This window comes from Trichosporon asahii, assembly GCF_000293215.1.
Source record: "Trichosporon asahii var. asahii CBS 2479 unplaced genomic scaffold scaffold00051, whole genome shotgun sequence".
NCBI lineage: Eukaryota > Fungi > Basidiomycota > Tremellomycetes > Trichosporonales > Trichosporonaceae > Trichosporon > Trichosporon asahii.
The window spans coordinates 120,021-139,131 of record NW_014040873.1 but is presented as its reverse complement, the minus strand read 5'-3'; the positions used below and the strand labels follow the sequence as shown (position 1 = coordinate 139,131).

General features: G+C 60.2%; 6 protein-coding genes across 6 annotated transcripts; 3 read left to right on the top strand and 3 right to left on the bottom strand.

Annotated features, from left to right (window-relative positions):
- Positions 1-216: 216 nt before the first annotated feature.
- On the bottom strand, positions 217-864 carry A1Q1_02456 (uncharacterized protein; the record flags this gene model as incomplete). The annotated part of the gene is made up of 3 exons (XM_014323718.1): positions 217-455; positions 494-632; positions 757-864. The coding sequence occupies 3 exons, from the start codon at positions 862-864 to the stop codon at positions 217-219; spliced, it is 486 nt and encodes a 161-aa protein (XP_014179193.1).
- Positions 865-2,291: 1,427 nt separating this feature from the next.
- On the top strand, positions 2,292-2,648 carry A1Q1_02455 (uncharacterized protein; the record flags this gene model as incomplete). The annotated part of the gene is made up of 2 exons (XM_014323717.1): positions 2,292-2,589; positions 2,641-2,648. 2 exons carry the CDS (start codon positions 2,292-2,294, stop codon positions 2,646-2,648), a joined length of 306 nt encoding a protein of 101 aa, XP_014179192.1.
- A 595-nt stretch (positions 2,649-3,243) lies between these two features.
- A1Q1_02454 (uncharacterized protein) lies at positions 3,244-5,261 on the bottom strand (the record flags this gene model as incomplete). Its single annotated transcript, XM_014323716.1, has 3 exons — positions 3,244-4,631; positions 4,706-4,763; positions 5,013-5,261. The coding sequence occupies 3 exons, from the start codon at positions 5,259-5,261 to the stop codon at positions 3,244-3,246; spliced, it is 1,695 nt and encodes a 564-aa protein (XP_014179191.1).
- Positions 5,262-6,039: 778 nt separating this feature from the next.
- A1Q1_02453 (f-box protein pof6) lies at positions 6,040-12,534 on the top strand (the record flags this gene model as incomplete). Its single annotated transcript, XM_014323715.1, has 13 exons — positions 6,040-6,346; positions 6,390-7,143; positions 7,207-8,653; positions 8,706-9,136; positions 9,182-9,242; positions 9,286-9,299; positions 9,471-9,857; positions 10,024-10,078; positions 10,126-10,611; positions 10,695-11,176; positions 11,218-11,635; positions 11,673-12,440; positions 12,520-12,534. 13 exons carry the CDS (start codon positions 6,040-6,042, stop codon positions 12,532-12,534), a joined length of 5,625 nt encoding a protein of 1,874 aa, XP_014179190.1.
- Positions 12,535-12,551: 17 nt separating this feature from the next.
- A1Q1_02452 (uncharacterized protein) lies at positions 12,552-13,370 on the bottom strand (the record flags this gene model as incomplete). Its single annotated transcript, XM_014323714.1, has 1 exon — positions 12,552-13,370. The coding sequence occupies one exon, from the start codon at positions 13,368-13,370 to the stop codon at positions 12,552-12,554; it is 819 nt and encodes a 272-aa protein (XP_014179189.1).
- A 2,269-nt stretch (positions 13,371-15,639) lies between these two features.
- Positions 15,640-18,886, top strand: A1Q1_02451 (uncharacterized protein; the record flags this gene model as incomplete). The annotated part of the gene is made up of 4 exons (XM_014323713.1): positions 15,640-15,764; positions 15,972-16,653; positions 16,753-18,344; positions 18,397-18,886. 4 exons carry the CDS (start codon positions 15,640-15,642, stop codon positions 18,884-18,886), a joined length of 2,889 nt encoding a protein of 962 aa, XP_014179188.1.
- Positions 18,887-19,111: the final 225 nt, after the last annotated feature.

Here is a 19,111-nt window from a genome sequence, read left to right as displayed (position 1 = left end):
CGAGGACAGAAACCACACAGCCGCCACAGGTCACAGTTCAAATGAGCGAAAAGGATGTAACTTGAGCCTGAGGAGCACTGCCCTTAGGTACACAGTAGAGGACCAGAGGCGCTTAAAGACGCAAGTGGACTTAATCGGTGTCCTGCAAGTAGATTTGGACGGTTAGATTACTGATTCCGGGGGGACAAGTTTGGATGCATCCAGCTGGGCTCTCAACTACTTGCGCTTCTTCCTTTGCATCAAGAGCACGACCTCGTGCTTGCCCGGCGGGAGGATCTGACCGACCTGGAAGTTGTCGGGCACGATGCGCTCGTCGTACAGGATGTTCCAGCGTTTGGGGTTGCGTCCCCTCCGCTCGCCCCAGAAAGTGCGCACGTCGACGATTTCAGCTTTGGGGAGGGCGCGAAGCAGGGTACGCTTGTTGTCCTCATCGAGAATGGCGATACGTGCAAGGTCTGCCGTTAGCTAACAAGAGCTGCATAAGGAAGCTAACCTTTGGGGACATTGGAGTCCGAGGATTTGCGCTGCACCTTGAGCACGACGTCGGCTGTGTCGGACGGCACGAACAGGAGCTGGGACACGGTGTCTGAACCAGGTATCGGACCGCAAGCGCCGGCGAGCCTGTCCATCAGCTGGTAAAAAGCTTGTCATAGCTTACCTCAGCCTGGCGGGGTTGACAGCGACACTGCTGCTCTGGCTCTCAACGTAGGCACTCTACACCTTGAGGAGGCCGTTCATGGTGGTCGATGATCTAACCTTAAGGGTGAGCTGGGTGTCTTCATCGCCGTTCAGTTCGACAGTGACGAGGCTTGAAAACTCGGTGCGGGCCGTTGAGACGCTGGCGACGCTCTCCGCGGTGGTCATCTTGGCCGTTGGAGGTGGGATGTTGTAGGAAGTACAGGTGTTGAATTGTCAGGCGAGCAGAAGTAGACAGACATGGGGGTTTGGAGAGTCAGAGGGAAGACAAAACTACCCCTTCCCTTCGTGTCAACCAGTATCGCCAGACCAGATTTACTCCCGCATCGGGGGCGCAGCACGCGTCACCCGAAGTCACGACGCCCCAATCCGCACACGACCTCATGCCTCAGCGCTTCAGTCGTAGGCAGAAATACAGAAAGCTACAGCTGCTCTCCGGTGTGCATGCCAGCCGCGATACACATGCGTCGGCAAAGCGACGAGCTGGGTTCTAATCGCGTGGTGTCTTCCCCGCATCCTCGGCGAATTCCGGTTACTCATCGGCGAATTAGATAAGAGCATGGGTCATCGCACACACTCAACCGCAAGCAGTGCATGAGTGTCACGTTCATCTACAGACTGATCCAATCACTGCAAGGAGTAACGCGTTTCGATATCCTTCAACCAAGGAATGACCACTCGAAACAATCAGAACAATCGTCGCATGCATATCTCGGCCTTTCTTTGAGCTTTCACTCCAGATCTGTTGGACCCCTGGCTCCGTCTCAAATGCGAACAGGGGTGCCAATGTCGACAAAAGATCTCCGAGTAAGGGGTTAGAGACAAGGCCGCGAGGCCTCTAAGCCGCAACGAAACAATCAATCGTTTGATGCTTCAATACTCCGAAATCACATCATGAACAGGGGCACGTAGTTTGTACGCTTGCATCGTGCTATCCACCAATTCACTCAAAGGACGTGGGGCAGTGAAGTAACGGCTGCCGCTGCGGCGCGTCACGGAACTGGAGGTGCGCGATTGTGAACCAGGCCCGAACACGAGGACGCGAACATGAGGACTCGAGGGTGGGAATAAGGTTGAGGGCTGGAGCGAGTGGTGGCGTCGCGGCGCCGTGGGGAGTTCCTCGTCCAACGGCGTAGGTGCAAGACTGTGGGGTGGCGTGACGGTCGTGCCTCGTGTTATCTTGGCCCAGCCAGGCTCCGTCATCGCAGATGAGACCATGAAGGAACCATGCGCGAGGAAGCTTCACGCCCACAAACCTGGGCCCGTTGGGTCCAGCCTGCAGATGTTGTATGCATGTTCCAGCTATTGCTTCGCCTGTCGTCGCCTGTCGCAGAGTGAAACCACGGTGTCAGGAATGCAATCGGCTCGGCGAATTCCCATCGCCTCGAACGATGCTTCGATACCCGGAACCGGTCAGCGGGGCCGGGTGAGTCGACGTTATTGTGCCCTCTCTTCCCCATCAGCGGCGGCGACCGGCTGCTATAAGTCATACACTGCTGCATCTTGTGCTCCTCATCAGTCTCCCTTCTCATTTCTTGTCATCTTCGTTGCACCTTCGAAACTAAACTTCATAACTCTAGAAAGCCCATCGCACCATGGCCTCGCTCTGCCCACCACCCTACGCTTTGCCGCCATCACTCCCTCCCTTCCCACAACACCACATCCGCCTCCTGATCCCCTCGGAGCCGCACCTCATCCCACCAGCTCTGGGGCATCTCCTCACCTCCTCCGAGTATCCCACGCTCCGGCTCCACTTTGAGCAGCGCGTAGCCCTGACCTACCCGCTTCGTCCGGCGTTACTCGACGAGCTGACGCAACTCGAGTCCGACCTATACGCATGGAGCGGCGATGAGGCGCTCTGGGCCTGGCTGAAGGGTGTTCATGCAGAGCACAGTGAGTATCCCATCTTTCACCAGCCCAAGACCTGCCTGAGAAGTTTTGCAGGGATGTAGGCAGGGTTGTTCGGAGAAGACGCTGCGCCCGGCACAGCGGTATTGGAGAGGGCCGGAGAGCAGCGCTGATGACAGACACGGCCCTGCGCCTCAGACTGCGCGACGTCTCGCCCAAGGTCCTCCGCATCGTGCTCTGGTCCCAGGACGTTGGGCGGCAGGCTAAACCACCCACACCGCCCACCCCGATCACTGCGAGGCCTGTAGCTTGCTGAACGCTGGAAGCTTCCGCGTCTACGTCCTTGTGTAACTTGTGTAATACTGCCGTTGTACCATCAGCATGTCTGTGTCTCACCCCGTGTACTATGAACTTCTCGCCGCATCCCTGGTAGTCGTTGCGCAGCACGCGCCGGCGAGCAAGCACGGTGTGCCACACACGCCGCTGCGCCGCTGTCTCACATGTCTCGAGCTTATATCAGTGGCCGAGTTCCGAACGCCACGAAACGCGTTGAGGTACACTAGGGCTGCAATGGTAAAATGTGCATGATGATGCTGATGAAATGTACTACAATGTTGGTGGATGTGCGTTCGCCTTCGGAGCCTAAAGGCTATGATGTGCTTGCTGATACAGATGTGTAAATGATGGCCAAAAGATATATTACAGGGGTGGCCGGGGCGTGATGACTGGGTATTGCGAACTGGCGGCTGGGTATTGAGGAGGTGGATATGGAGGAGGCGGATACTGGGTGGTTGGTTGCTGAGAAGCAGGGGCCACTGTCGCAAGAGGGGGTCCGAAGAGTCCCCCGCCGAGTGCTGCGAGTCGCCGCTCTTCGGCAGCCTTCTCGAACGCCATCTTGTGCTCCCAGAACGAGATGCCGTAGTACCGTCCGGTTTTGGCGTAGGCCCATTCTTCCGCCGCACGGCTGACGACCTCTGCGTCGTCCCGCGAAGGCTCCTTCCTCTTCCCTCGCGCGGGCATGCGGCGTGGGTTCGTCGGGAGTGTGGGCGGCGGTAACATTTGCGACGCCTGCGACGATTGGGAGGGACCAGGAAGCGAGACCTGCGATGAAGTCTGGGTCGCCGTGAGCTGGGAAGAGGGCGGTAAGGAGGGGGCCGCCGGTGTGCTTGGGGCCGAGATCTCCTGCTTGATGTAGTCGACAACGGCCGCGGCGTCCGCAACAGTAGCCGCCTTCGCCTTGTGCGCCGCCTCGGCGCGGGCGAGGATGTAGTCGAGCGGCTGCGGGATCTCCCTCGGCCGGCCGCTCTTTTTGACGAGGCGCATGGGCTGCGCTCCCTGCGCGCTGGCGCTAGGTATGGGCAGCGGGCCGTCGGGGAGCGGAACGGTGGTGAGAAGGATCTGGTTCTTGGCGAAGATCGGCTTGGCTCGTTTCCGCGGCGCGGGCGGAATGAGGATCGGTTGCTCGAGACTGGGTGTCTGGCGGAGAGAGCGTTTTGACGGCGTCGAGGGTGTCGGCGTCCCACCTCTCACGTTGAAAGGGGTTTCCTCCTTGATCACTGGCTGGGAGGAACTGGCACTCGCACGCGGAGGTGCCGTCCGCGCCGAAATCGGAGAAGATGGCGCAACGCTCGGCGCCCAGCTCGCGTCGGAGAATGTCGAGTCCGCGCGCTCGCCGCGCTTCCGCATGCGCCCGCCTTGTAAAGGTGTCGGAGGGGGCGCGGACAGTCGGATCACGGGCGCACCGTCGACTTGCCCGATCACGGTGCCTTCGTCGTCGTCTTCCAGCTCCATTGATACGAAGTCCGAGCTGTCCCATAATGCTGCAGGATGCATCGAAGGAACGTCGTCCACGTCGCGCACCTCGACGATGTCCTCGCGCAGCTCGCGCAGCCGTGGCCCGGGTGTTGGGATCGCCGGCAGCGGGCGGTCGCAAAATGGACGTATTTCATGCGTCGTGACCTCGTAAGAGGGAAGGTACTCGGGGAGAGGCGGAAGCGGCGGCGGCACGCCTGGTGTGAGCTCCAGGCGTGGACGGAGCTGGTCCTCGCGGAACTCAGTAGGCGAGTGGTTGTTCTTGTAGTGCGCTTCTGGCCGAATCAGGTTCGGATGTATGCAGTCTGTCGTCAGCTGACGGAACTCCATCCACCTGGGCGATACTCACTTTCAACTGCGCACAGACAGTTCCGATATGCATGGTTGTCGAACGCGTCCCGCAGCTCCTGAAAGTTGTCCCAACGTACGCGAATGCCGCTAAGCCAAACATGCGGTAGTGGTGCGTGAGGGTTTTCGGTCTGCCATGTTAGTAGAGGAAGATATTGCAGGGAAGCACTCACGACCATAGCTTCGATCTTATCGAGGTGTTTTTGAAGGTGCTGGTTGTGAGCTTTCGCGATAGGCGCTCAACTCACCTTGGAGTGCAAGTGATCGGTTATTAATTCTGCGTCGCAGGTGTCGTCGCCGACGCGTACTCCGCACAATCTCGCGATCGGACGCAGGCGCTCGCGACCGATTAGCCAAACCTCTTCGGCTGAATAGGTCTTGCTGGCTGTGGTCGCCTTGGGTGGTGAGACATGATGAGTGGATGGTGAAGTGGACTTTTGTGGAAAGGACGCCGGAGCTGATGTGGTGAGGAATGGGTTGAGCTGGGGGTGCGGGGTGCCATTTGGTGACGCGGGATGCGCGGAGGGACCGGCAGAGGCGCCTCCACCCCCGTTCATGGTGGATGGAAGATGATGAATTGAGGGGTTGAGATGATGAGGAAGATGTAAGTGATGGGGTGGAGGCCCCGGACCTATGGAGGGAAGGGCCAGTCACTATGAAATCAAATCGTTCTCGGATCAAGTGCGGATCGATCGATTCATAATGGGTGCATTAGATTTGGTCTGATTAGCCAGCGGCGGTCACGCAGGTACGGGTGCAAATTCTTGCTCGACCGCGATTTCGGTCTATGTACACCAAGACTCATGCATCGGTGTTCTACGCGTCTCTGCAGTATCTGGTTGCTCACGCTGGTTTTCTAAACCGGCAGCCGCTGCCAGACTTAGCTGCTGTTTAGGAGGACGCGCAGATGAGTGAGACCTTAGCTTCGTCAGAGATTTGCTTCCGCGCTCGACCACCATGGTAGAGCTGCTGGTGATTCCATAGATGAGGTACAGGTCCTAGCAAAGAGATCTTCTCTCGCACCACTGCACTCTGTGATGTGTCTGAACACAACATCTATCCTGGCAGGATGATCCTGTTGGCCTTGCTCACTTGCACACCGATGGCCTGCATCAGACAAAGGTGGGAGGCGCTTGCTCTCATCAGCACAGATCTCAGGATTAACCGGGAGGATAGTTTAAGTGATTGCGTTGCGTTTCGGATCCACGTATCTGGGGCCACCACGCGCCTCGGCTGGACGCTGAACCAAGGTTCATTGATCTGATAATCTCGTTCCGTCAATAACATTACCCTTTCAGTTTCTTGCCCCCACCTCTCGCCTCCGACCCCGCCACCATGGACAAGTGGGCGCCCATGGCTCCTACAAAGCCTGGCGGGCCCAGCTCCGCCGGAGGCATGTTCAGCTTCGGCGTCCTGAAACCAAACAAAGCCGGAGCTGCGACCAATGCCGCCGCCCGGGCTCGAAGTGGACCGCGAGTAGGACGATGGCCGGAAGACGTCTTAGTCAAGATCGTCGGATACCTGCCAGTGCATGACATTCCGAACTTTGCCCGTGCGAACAGGGCACTGGCGCGCATCGCACGAACGGAAAGTACATGGGAGCACCGATGCCGAGTGCTCGGAATCACCGAGGTCGACACAGGTGAGTTGCGACGTACCGAGCCAACTGACTAGACCAGGCAAAGAGCCTCCGGAAGGAGTGCCGAGTCCGAAAAAGCAGGTGACGCCGAGCCCGCAGTCCTCGAAGATGGCGAGCATCAACGGCAAGCTTAATCAGGCGCAAGACGACGACGACTTCGGCGACTTCGGTGATTTTGGCGAAGCCAACGATGCCTTCGAGGAAGTCGACTTCGGGGATTTTGCGACGCCCTCCAAGCCGGCAGTATCAAAGGAGCAGAACCTCATGGACTTTGACGCCGTTCCGCTACCGTCACGACCAACTGCTGGGACACGCACCCACGGGTTCTTTGCGGTATCAGCGCCGCCGCCCGGACCAAGAACGAAGCCAGGAGAGTGGTACGAGACGTACAAGCGGAGGCACGTTCGACTGCTCCCGCAATGCCTGCACCTTCGAAATTCGCCCTCGCCGTCCACAGCGCTGTCGCTGCTGTTCGCCCCTGACCCGAAAACAGCACTGGTCCCGAGCTTGTCAGAACAAGGGGATCTCCTGCTGGCACTGTTGAGGTTCCTCTCGCCCGAGATCCAGCCAGTTAACGACTGGGGTTTCCTGAGGCAATCGCTGTTAGCCGCGGCCGACAGGTTCGACTCAACATGTCTCGTCGCGTTCGAGATGGCGGACAGCAAGAAGGACATAGAGGGGATGCAGGCCGCCGCGGACGCGAGCTGGAAGGTCTGGCAAAGTGGCGGCGGACGGAGAGAGGAGTGGGAGTGTGGACGGGTCTGGATTGAGAAGCGCAACGTCTTCTACGAGACCGGGAAGTGGGACGCTGCCGAGAACATCATGTGAGTGTCCAAACGGCCAGTATCGCTAACTCGTTCCAGCAAGGTGCCTGATCCGACAGGAACAGCGCTCGTGCGACAACTCGACTTCACGCCAATGGACGCGTTCATGGCCCATGTTCTAGAGAGCTTCAAGCTCGACTGCGAGTTGGCGATCAAGGTGTTTCCGCCGACAGCGGGCGTCGTGCTCACTCTCTGCGACCGCGTCGCTGCCGATGTCATCGGAGAATACGTGCAAACGCTGCTCAGCCAAACTCGTGTCATGTCGCAGGAACTCAGTCTGCAGGCGACTGCCGCCTCCTTCATCCAGTCGTGGAAGCTCGTTGATACCACCCTCGAACTTCTCGGCGACAAGAAGTCGGACGCAGAGCGGACAGCGATCGAGAAGTCGGTATATGACATGTTTGAGCCGCACATGGACGAGTACCTTGAGGACGAGACCGAGTGGACGCAGAACGCGCTCAACGGCATCTGCAACGCCTGGGACGCGCAGCTGGGTACCAAGACTGGAGCGATCTCCGGGTCGGCCGAGTCACGGTTCGCTGCCGCCACATCAGGACAACCGCAGTTCTTGACGTCCCAGAACCCGGACCAAGTCAAGCGCAACGTGCTCGCCGGCTTCAAGGATGCGCTCCTGCTCCCCGTTACGATCGTTCCGCGCACCGTCTCTTTCGGAGTCAACGCCATCGTAGCAGGTGGATCACATGCCGTCGCGGGTCTCTCCATGCTGAATCCACAAAAGTGGACAGCCAGTACCTCCAGTACCAGTCAGACTAAGGGTACGACTGGGAAGATGGTCAACGGAGAGGTCGTCTTCGACACGACAGGCGTCGACCGGCCTGACTGGGAGGACGACAAGGACAAGATCGACATAGTTACGGAGAAGGTTGATGACCTCGAACTCAACGGCAACGAAAAGGGCGCTGACGAGGAAGACGAGGTCGACAATCTCACCGTCCCCACCCCTGCTGCGGCTGCCTCTGGAGCCACGACTCCCGGTTCGACTGCAAGCGCTAACAACGCGAGCAACACCGACTTTGAGAGGCTGCAGCTGCTCGTCTCGCTCGACACGGCGCTCGAGCTGATCCACGGTGATCGTGAAAGTCTGAAGCGAACGGAGACGTTTGCCAAGTATCCTGGCAAGTGCGGCACCAAGGTTGTCGAGACGGTCGAGGAGCTGTTCATTCTGCTGCTTAAGGCTATCGGTGATCGGCACATCGCACCAGGTTTCCGCATCGCCACCAAGCAGATGCTCACCTACAAGCCGGCCGAGCATGACGAGACTGCGAGCGTTGCCCCGTTGCTGCAATTCTTTGAGCTGGTGCACGTCGGAGACACGATCCAGAGCATGGTCCAGGTGTACTTTGACAAGGAGATCGCGCAGTACGTTGACAAGACCGACTTCCTGAACCCCGTGATGCGTGAGAAGAAGCGCTTTGAAGGAGTTCTGGATGACGCCGTTGCTGCAGGCCTGAATGCGGGCATTGAGGTTCTCATGAATCAGGTGAGCTAGAAGGTTTCGACTCTAGCTGACAGGACAGGTCGAGCACATTGTCATGACCAAAACCGGCCCTCGGGAGTACTACCCGGAGCCGGGTGTGCCCCTAGAGCTTGGGCCGACGCTAGGGTGCCGGGAGGCGATCGCGTGCTTGGAGATGCACTGCAACCTCCTGAAGGGCAGCACATCGAAGGAGGTTCTCGAGGTGTTCTACCAGGAAGTCGGTATCCGTCTGCAGGCAATTCTGCAGCGCCACCTGAAGCGTCAGATCATCTCGCTCGAAGGTGGCTTCCAGATCATCGCGGACCTGAATGCGTACCACGCATTTGTCGCTAGCCTGAAGCAGCAGCGCATCACTGAGGACTTTGCCAACCTCAAGATGCTGGGACACGTGTTCATCGTGTCTGATGCAAAGGACCTGGCGCAGATTGTGCGCGATGTGACGCGCTACGGAGGCGAGTTCAGACCGGAAGAGTGAGTAAAGAAGCTATTTCGTTCTGCTCTATAGCTGACGATCAGCATCTATGAGTTCATCCAGCGACGAGCCGATTGGAAGAAGATCGAGAAGACGGTCGACAAGGTAAGCAGCTGTCATTGTATTCTTGATCCAAGCTAACACGCAGGCGATGTATGCCCTGTCGGTTCGGGAGGATTGCGTTGTCATGTAGCCAGTAGCCACGATCTGGGGGATACGGTACGAGCTATGCATAATGACCATTTCACGGGGACGAGTGAATCGGCGCTGGTGTTCCCGGCATGGATGGACAGAAATCTGTGGCTTCGGCTACTCTTGGTGTGGTATATGCAGGGACACCGGCAAACAAAGGGCGGCGCTGGGCGCTGTGGACTGTGGATGGGCACGCTTACCGTTGGACCGTGGTTGTATTCCTGGGTGGGATGCCACCTTTGGGCCGGGCCGGTTCGACCGGACCGAGGGACCGCAACCCGTATGGTGGGTATGGTGCACCGAGCCGGGGCAGTTGCCTCAGCCGGGGCACATGGGCGGCTGGGCGGGGCAGTTCCGATCTCTCACCATCCACTTTCTTGATCCTCTTCATCCACGGACAAGGTTCACTCCTGCTCTCCGCTCCAGCGGTACTCTCGCCATGGACGTGAAGCCTTCCTCGGGGTCACCTCCCCGCGACGACGACGCAAAGAAGGACAAGGAGAAGGCAAGGCGCGGTTATCGCGCATGGTGAGTCGCCGTCCAGAGCCGCTGGCCACCGGCTACTGCCGCCTTCCCCCACCCCCGTCGTCCATCTTCACCGATCGCTGACTCCAACAGCCTCCATTGCCGCGCAAGAAAGGCAAGGTGTAATCTGGTAAGCTGGGGTAGCCATGGCTGTAGCTGACATGCACAGGGTGACATCTCGGCGCCTTCCTCGCCGCCATGCGCGCGATGCCGCCGCGAGTCGCGTGAGTGTGTGTTTGCCCCGTCACGCCGTGGGGGCAACAACGCCAAGCGCAGGCGAGACGAGCAAGAGTCATCCAGCTCTCAACCAGACACGAACGGCGCACCCAAGCTCCCCTCTGCGCCGTGGTACGACAACCGGGCTCCCTCCACCGACCCCTCGCCCACCACCGCTCGGCTACCCAGCCCGGGTCCGTCGTCGTTCTACCCCCGGCAACCAAGTTACGGGTACGACGTGCCGTCTGCAACCTCGATCAGCTCGAGCAAGTCGCACGAAGCCGCGTCCCCTTCCTCCTCGCTAGACAAGCGTAGGAAACTGCACCGGCCTGACGCGAATAGTATTCTGCAGGCTGGCATGCAGAACGAGGCGGACGCACTTCATATCCTCGCCATCGCGGCCGGACGCCCGGCCACAGATGACCGCAGGCGCCGGCCCACCTTTTCCAGCGGCACGGTGACTCCCGCGAGAAACCGTGAGCAGCCGGCGCGCATCGAAGATTTCGCACTCGTCAAGCTCGGCATCGTCGACGGTGAGCAGGTGTGGAAACTCGTCAACGCCTTCTTCCGCTACTATCATCACCTCTTCGTAAGTTCCTGTACTTTGGCTGAACTGACGCCCAGCCCATGGTTTCCGCAGAGAGGATTCCCCAGTCGCGAGAGCAGCTGGCTCAGTTTGCCTGCAACGAGCGGTACCTCACCAGCGCCATGGTGATCATTGCGTCGAGGCACGACAGCGGGCCGGGCATGCGGCACATCCACGACCGCGCGTGGAGCACGATGCGGGGATGGATCAGCGAGGTCATCTGTTTCGGTGCGCCGCCAACTGTTGGTCTCGTCGAGGCGCTGCTGTTGCTAGCCGAGAACCTCCCTCGCGATCCGCCACCGGCTGATGTCCCTGACCCAGTACACGCCCAGGGATTCGGCGAGGAGGTGCACGGCGCTGAGAACCGTCAAGCGTGGATGATGATCGGCATGGCGATTCGCAGTGCATACTCTCTCGGTCTGGACAAGCTCGCCACGAAGATCCTGCCCGAGGAAGAGCGGACGTACGAGGTCGAGCGGGCGAGACTGGTGTGGACATACTGCTACCTATTTGACCGGCAGTGAGTGGCAGCTGTGCCACGCTCGTGTTAGCTGACAGCAGCGTCTCCTTGCGTCTGGGCAAGGCATTCTGGTCGCGCGGCCCGAACGTGTGCTTCCAGGGCTTCTCAGCGTCGGCGCAGACGGGTCCGACCGCTGCTCCAGGCAACTTCCCTTTCCTTCGCGAAATTGCGCCAGAACGCGGCGACCTTGTGCAGGACGACCTGGCATCGCTGGTACAGACGTATCTCGAGTTGACGCAGCTGATGAGCAACGCGCACGACGTTTTGTATCCTAACGCGGGACGCACACGGTCGCTGATCCTGCACGCCGAGTACTTCAAGTACATTGACGAACTCGTGCGCAGCCTGGACGGATTTAGGATCCTGTGGCGTGACAAGAAGTGGAAGCTGTTCCCATTGACCGACGCCGTGTGGGCCATGTTTTACTACACGCAGCTGTACATCTGCTCTTTCAGCTTCGTGAGTTGATCGCCTCAGGGGCTTGAACTAACACCAGCACGCGCACGTCGAGCGCGCCGCCATGCGTGCTGAGGAGGAGGCGCGGAAGAACCCCTCCGATGTGCGTCCGCACCTCAGCCTGTTTCCGCGTGGTGCCGCCGCTTCCCCAGATGCGCGCTACATCTTCCAGTCGATCGACGCCGCGCGCCAGCTCCTGCATATCTGTGTCGATAGCCTTGCTCCAGGTGGCGCGCTGCCATATTTGCCCAACCGCTTCTTGCTGTGGTTCACGTACGCCGCAATTTTGCTCCTCAAGGCAATGTACAGCGGCGCAATGCTCCGTGCCGACCATCCCGGAGCGCACCGGCTCATCGAGCGCCTAATAACTGCCTTCGAGGACGCTTCGCCGGACGACGACCACCCCGCAGTCCGATACGGCAGGCAGCTGCAGGGCCTCTGCAACATTCTGGCAGGTATGGCAACAGCAGCGAACAGTCCCAGCGGAGGACCGCCCGGACAGCCCGCTGGACCGTCAACCTTCCCCTCAGCCGAGGACTCGAACCAGGCTCCTTGGGGCGACGGAGGGGAGTACTTCCCGCCGGCGGGCGAGGCTGCAGCTGCCGATGCAGCCAGGGATATTCAGAACAATCTGGGGTTTGCGACGTTGGATGACTGGTTCAAGTTTGGAGGAAGCTGTGCGCAGGAGCAGCATCCCGTCGAGGCACTTGATCTGGCTGACTTCTGGATGAAGGTCGGGCCGACAGAGGCGCAAGGAGGATTCCCATTCCGACTAAAAAAGGCGAGGATCGTGTCGAAGAACGAGAAAGTCTGCCATGGAAGTACTGTGATACACGTAGCTGTAAAGTGGACAAAGTTGTATTGGTTCTATGCATATAAGCCTCTAGCCCTGCCTGCCCTGAGCGTCTGCCTCGCCTGCCTACTTCTTCTTCGGGCGAGCGCCAAAGATCCTCGTTCCAACACGTACACTGCTGCTGCCCTCCTTGACCGCCTCGACAAAGTCGGCGCTCATGCCCATTGAGATCTCGAGGTCTCGTTCCTTTCCGGCCTCCTTCAGAATCTCCTCGAGATACTTCTTCGTCTCCTTGAGCGTGAGGAAGTCGGGGTTCTCGCCCGCGGCATGCGAGTGCTCAAAGCTGCCAATAGTCATGACGCCAGCGAGCTCGAGGCGATCACAGTCATTGACAACGTGCAGGGCGAGCTTGGCGAGTTCCTGCCCCTGGTCCGTCCCCTTCAGCGGCGGGAGACCCGACTTGTTGTCCTCCCCACTCGTGTTGACCTGGAGGTACACCCGCATCGTCCTCTCCTCCGGCAGGGCGTGGAGGGCCTTCTGCAGCGTACCTGCGAGCTTCTCGGAGCTCAGAGTCTCGAGCACGAACAGGTTCGGAATGGCCGCGAGCATCTTGGACTTGTTCGACTGCAAGGAACCGACAAAGTGCCAGCAAATGTCCTTGGGCAGCAGGGGCGCCTTCTCGGCCAGCTCTTGGATGTAATTCTCCCCGAAGTGGCGGTGGCCCGCGTCGTACAGCGCCTGAATGTCTGAGGGAGGCTTGATCTTGCTGATAGCAACGAGGCGGGGCTGACTGTCAGCTAATTCTCGGGGTCGACTCAGCTGGGAGCGTATGCAACTCACGTTCGAGCCAGAGGGCTTCGCCTCGTCAATCTCCTTCAGCACCTCGTCGAGGTTGCTCTTGAGCTCCTCCCCGCGCTCAGGGGTGTAGGCGAGCGAGTGGTCCATCGTGCTTTTCGTCCTGAGCGATAATCTGGCCGCTGTTCGGAGTGTGGGGGACAGTGTGCGCGCCGAAGTCAGCGCTGGCCGGAGCATGCTGTGGATTCAGACTTCTGCGCACTCCGGTCCGTGAAGCGGGGCTCAGGCCGGGGCCAGGACGTCACTGACTCAAGCGTTTGGTTCCGACCTCCACCCGCCTCCACATTGGGTGGTGGCCGTGGGAAAGTGCGGATCTGCGAGGGGTGTCCTCCAACCTCGCGATATGTTTCAAAACTGTCATCGTGGACACCCGTGGGAAATCTGCAATCTGGATGTCGCACCGTGGGAAACATCGAAATTGGGTGTGGCCTCCTCCAACGATTCCTGCACTTTGCTTCCGTTTCCTGCACTTTGATTCCGTTTCATGCACTTTGCTGCCGCTCGACCGTTGCAGGAATGAACGGGAGCAAAGTACAGCTTACGACGGAATCAAATTCCCAACCTGCAGCCGGCGGCGTGGAAGGGGGAGCAGATCTCGGCGCAGTCAGGGCGGCGCCTGCCGCAGGGCGCGTCGGGCAACGCAGGGGTCGATCACGCGGTGAGCTGTAAGGAAGGTGTGGAGACCGCGAGTATGGCGAGAAGGGGCAGGAGCGGCGGCGGTGAGGGGCGTGAGATGGCTTGTCACTATGGGTCACTCTGTCACCGGGGAAAGGTCCGGCGTACCCGGTCCTCTCACCCTCGTTCTTCTCTCGGACAGTGCGGACATTGCCAGACGCTTGAACGCTAGAATGCACGAGTGACGAGAGGTGATCACAAGCGGACAGGTCTACGGGCGCGCTAGGAGGAAACACATCGGGATTCACCGACTTACGCGTCGCAATTGGTATGAACGCGGAATTCGGAACATGCGCCAGATGATTCAGTAAATGGTTCGCAGCGGAGCAAGCATACTCCGGCAGCACTCGCTTCGTCCGTCTCTGCCAAGGCGGTTGCACGAGCAATGCTGAGCACAGCATGTCCAAAGATAGACGAGAGCTGCGCGCCCGCGCCCGCGCACGCAGATGAGAAACCGTAACGTAACATGCTTCGCAGCGAGCACACACTTTGGGTTTCTGGGCCACCAAAGTGAAAGCTTCACGGCCCACAGACGCGCTCTACAAGCCAGGCACAGCGCGAGATCGACCCCGGAATTTGGTCAATTCAAAGTGTGCTCGTCGCGTGTACCGCGTACTCTCCAGCTCTCCGACCTCCGGCTGCAGTGCACACTGCGCCTGGCACTTTGCTTGTCGCATAACCGTTGGACTCGGAACGGCTCGCAGATGTACGCAGTGCAAAGTGCCTGGAACTTACACGGGTGAGGAACACCCGAAGCAAGTTGGAGATCCGCGGCGCAACGGCATAAGCACGGTCCTTGTTCGGCTGCCTTTGTGGTGTTGCACAGCACTGAGCCTCGCCATGGTTTGGAATGGCGAGGAGGCGACGCCGGGCGTGGGAGGTCTGGGATGGGCATTTCTTTTGTACGTGCATCGCATCTGGGCCACGTATGGCCAGCTGTTTGGCGGCGTCGATGCACGGTGCATGTTGTGCGTTGTGCGTTGCCAGATGCAGACGGAGCGGTGGATCCAGATTGCTTGCACAGCCTCGAGACTTGGGTGAGGGGTGACGGGAGCCTGTGCGCAGGCGCCAGCTGGCAGAGAGAGGCGTCGGCACTGCACACACTCCTCCCGCCCGCACGCAACCAACATCACACAACACCAACGGGGCACTTGGAGAGTACCGACTCTTCGTTGCGCTCGTGACCTCTGCTGTTTGCGGTACAAGCATACGACTCAATCTGGGAGAGGACAGCATGCATGGTCGTCATGCAGATCAGACGACGCCCGGTTCCAGCAAAGGCATGCATGAGACAGGACGCCAGAGTATAGAGTACGCTGGGCAGTGCCAGTTCAGGGGCGAAAATAGATTTGTGACTGTTGAGCGGTGGCGCCCTGAAAAAGGCTTTGGCATGGCTGATGCTCCCTGGCCCTGCGCGTCCCTTTAGCCATCCCTGCTCGATCTCAAAAGACTAACAACAAATTCCTGGACCAGGCTTCCTCCTCCCTGTCCGAGCGCAACCACCATCCTTCCTCGCTTCCTCCCCTCACTCGTCTTCTCAACGTTGCACTCTACCTCACCTTCGCACCCCACCTACTGCGCCGACACCTTCGATCTCTCGGCACACGGCTCTCAACGCCGCCGACACACGCTCGACAACGCGACACCGCTCGCCGACCGTCGCTAGCTCGCCACCGGAGACACCATGCCCCGCGTCGACGCTCCCGTCACCGCGCAGCAGGCCGCTGCGGCCTACACCCCCCCTTACCAGGCCGTCTTCACCCCCTATGCCACCCCCAGCATCTACGGCTCCCCCACTGCTGCTCGTGAGTAAGCTGGGTAGCGGAAGCGAGAGCATAGCTAACACACACAGCGACGCAGACTGCCAATGTTGGTAGATCCGTTGTTTACATTGCTAATTGCAGCCCACTCCGACCGTTACTCCGACCGGCACGGCCGCTGGCGACTATGTCCAGCCCTACCTCGACGCACACCGCATGAGGTGAGTTGACTGTGTCATGCCATAACTGACGGCAGCTTTGCCTCTTACCGCTATGCATACCTGCTGTGGTGCATTATCGGCTTGATTGCGATCCTCTACGCCGTGTCGCACCACCTGCGCCTGTCTGGCGGCTCGCTCGGCGCAGCGTACAACAAGTGGGGTATGCGCCGTCACACCATGTTCCGCCAGTCGACGCTCCCGAGCAACAGCACGATGCTCGTCGCCTTCATTGTTGCGGCGTCTGCGATCGTCCTCTGCATCGCTGGTAACGACTACATCACGCCCCTCTCGGCTGTGTGGGACTTCCGCTCCTCGAAGCGCGACATTATCCCCGGCGCCCCGATCGGCAACATTGCAAAGTCGTTCTGGACGAGCGGCAGCCGCTTCGGCTACATGGCGTTTGCGCTGTTCCCGCTCGTCGTGCTGCTCGCGCTCAAGTCGGCGCCGTTCGCCATTTTCTCGATCCGCCCGTTCACGCACCTCCACGCCGACAAGCTGATGCCGTTCCACCGCATGGCTGGCTACTTTGTCTGGCTCATTACGACGGTGCACGTCGTGCTCTGGACGGTCCAGCTCTTCCAGGACAGCTACAAGGGTCAGCCCGTCTGGGTCGCCGCTTGGACCAACTACCACTTTATTTTCGGCGTCGTCGCTTACGCCCTCATGACCGCCATGGTCGTGATGAGCGTCCGGCCAGTGCGCAAGACCAAGTTTGAGGTGAGTTGCCGGGTGACTCGCTTTCCGCTCCGGAAAGCTCCGACCACAGGAGGTCAATTGTTTAGCGAGGGGTTAACAGTGACTGACGCCCGTGCGCAGGTGTTTTACGCGTCCCACACGCTCCTCGGCGTCGCGCTCCTCATCACGTCTATTCTGCACCACACGGTCATCTGGTGGTGGTGCGCCATTGCGCTCGGGCTCTGGGCCGGCGATAGGATCACCCGTTGGATCCGCTACCTGCGCATCAACAGCGGTGCCTCGTCCAAGGCTGATCCTCGCGGCGGTCAGGCTTACCAGGGTGTCGCGACCGACAACATTGCCCTCGAGGAGTTCCACGACAAGATGGTCAAGGACCCCTTCGAGACCAATTACGACCACTCTGCTCAGCCCGAGATTCGCCCCGTCGGTGCGTACGAGTCCCGCTACCACGATGCTACGCCCCCGCCCGGCTCGCCTTCGTATGACCAGCTCTCGAACCCCTACGACTCGCCCCGCTCGGTGTCGTCGCCCCGTGTCCCACCCAAGGACAGCGACGAGCAGACCCTCACCTCTTACCACCAGAACCGCGTTTCCGACATCACGCCCGAGTCGCCCCCGATTGAGCCCGGTTTCGCTCAGGCGCAGCTCCTGCCGTCGCGCACCGTCCGCCTCACGATCCGCCCCCCGCACAAGATTCGCTGGTCGCCGGGCCAGTACGTGTTCCTGACGCTGCCCGAGCTCTCTGGTATCCAGTCGCACCCGTTCACGATTGCCAACAATGACCCGAACGAGATCGTGCTCCTGATCAAGGCGCGCCGCGGTATCACCCGCCGCCTGTACAACCTCGTCAAGGACCGCAGCGAGTCGAGCCTGCGCTCGGCCGACAAGCGCCAGTCGATTGTGCCCAAGGCGAACCCGGTCTACATTCGCACCAAGCTCGAGGGCCCGCACGGCTCTTCCGGTCGCGTGCGCTGGGGCGAGTTCTCGACGGTCCTGATCATCTGTGGTGGCTCGGGCGTCAGCTACGGATTGAGCATTGTCGACCATATTGCGCGCAGCATGGCCAACTTTGAGCAGGACCACGAGACCCGCCGCGTTCGCTTCGTCTGGGTTGCGCGCGAGTACGCCGAGCTTGCGTGGGCTGCCTCTGCGCTCTGCCGTGCCCGTCGTCTCCTCGGACCTGAGAGCCTGCAGGTGCCCAAGGCGCCGTTTGCCGGATTGCAGCGCAACGCCTCGTCCGAGTCGCTCGCCTCGCAGCTGAGTACGGACCCGCGCTCCGAGTTTGACCACATTGACGCGGAGATGGAGGCGACCGATGCCAACATCCGTGACCTGACCCAGTTCGACTCGGAGGATGATGTGCACGACCATGCGCAGAACGACTTCTCGCGCCACATCCAGAAAGAGGGCAAGCTGCGTCGTGCCAAGACCCGCCGTGCCATGAAGGCTCGCGAGTCGATCGGCAGCGGCTACAACGGCTTTGCGGTGCACCATGGCGAGCACGCTGGTTACGACCAGGGCTACGACATGTCTCAGATGCGCGCGGCGCCCCCCGGTGGCGCTGGCGGTGATGACGACCTCGGCCTGTACCCTCCCCAGCCGCTTGCGAGCCCGATCCGCGCCAACAGCCCGTACTGGCTCTCCTTCGGCTTCTCCTCGCCCCGACGACGGCTGGCAGCCCAGCTGGCGCCACCAGCGCGGCATGTCCACCGGTGCCTCGATCATGACGACCGACACTGCGCCCTACGCCCCCACTCTGCACAGCGAGGACGCGGGACTTCTCGGCGACAACCGCCAGACTGTCATGTCGGGCACGTCCTCGTTCTACGGCGACCCCTACATTCCCTCTGGCCTGGGCCGCGGACCCTCCCCCGCGCCCTCCTTCATCATGGACGATGGCGACACGCAGCGCTTTACTGTGGCGAGCATGTCGCGCACGCAGTCCATGGTGCTGCTCGAGGACACTGGTCCCGAGTTTTCGTCCGCGGGCGGCTCGCTCTGGATCGATGAGGCCGACTACGCGGCGACCTCGATTCTGTCCGAGAGCGCGCGCGGCGGCCGTCCCAAGCTCGCGACCCTGCTCGAGGAGGAGCTCGACAAGGCCCAGGGCGCCATGGTCGTGACGACGTGCGGGCCTAGCAAGCTCAACACGGTCGTCAGCAACCTCGTCTCGCGCGCGATCAAGCCTGGCCGTATCCGCCAGGGCGACAGGCGCGGGCACGTCGTGTTCTACTCGGAGGACTTTGAGAGCTAGGGGCTTGAATGAGACCGGGCGAGGTGAGCGAAGCGAGCCAGTTTCCAGCTCCAGCTCATGCACGAGCGCAGCGAGTGTGTGAGCGCCGCACGGGAGCAGGTGTTCTCGCAAACTGTGAAGCAGCGAGGCACTTTATGGCACTGGCCAATCTGTATGTCTGCCTACCTAACCGAAACGACCACATCACGTCTAAAAACGTTACCATACTCTAGCGCAGGACCCACA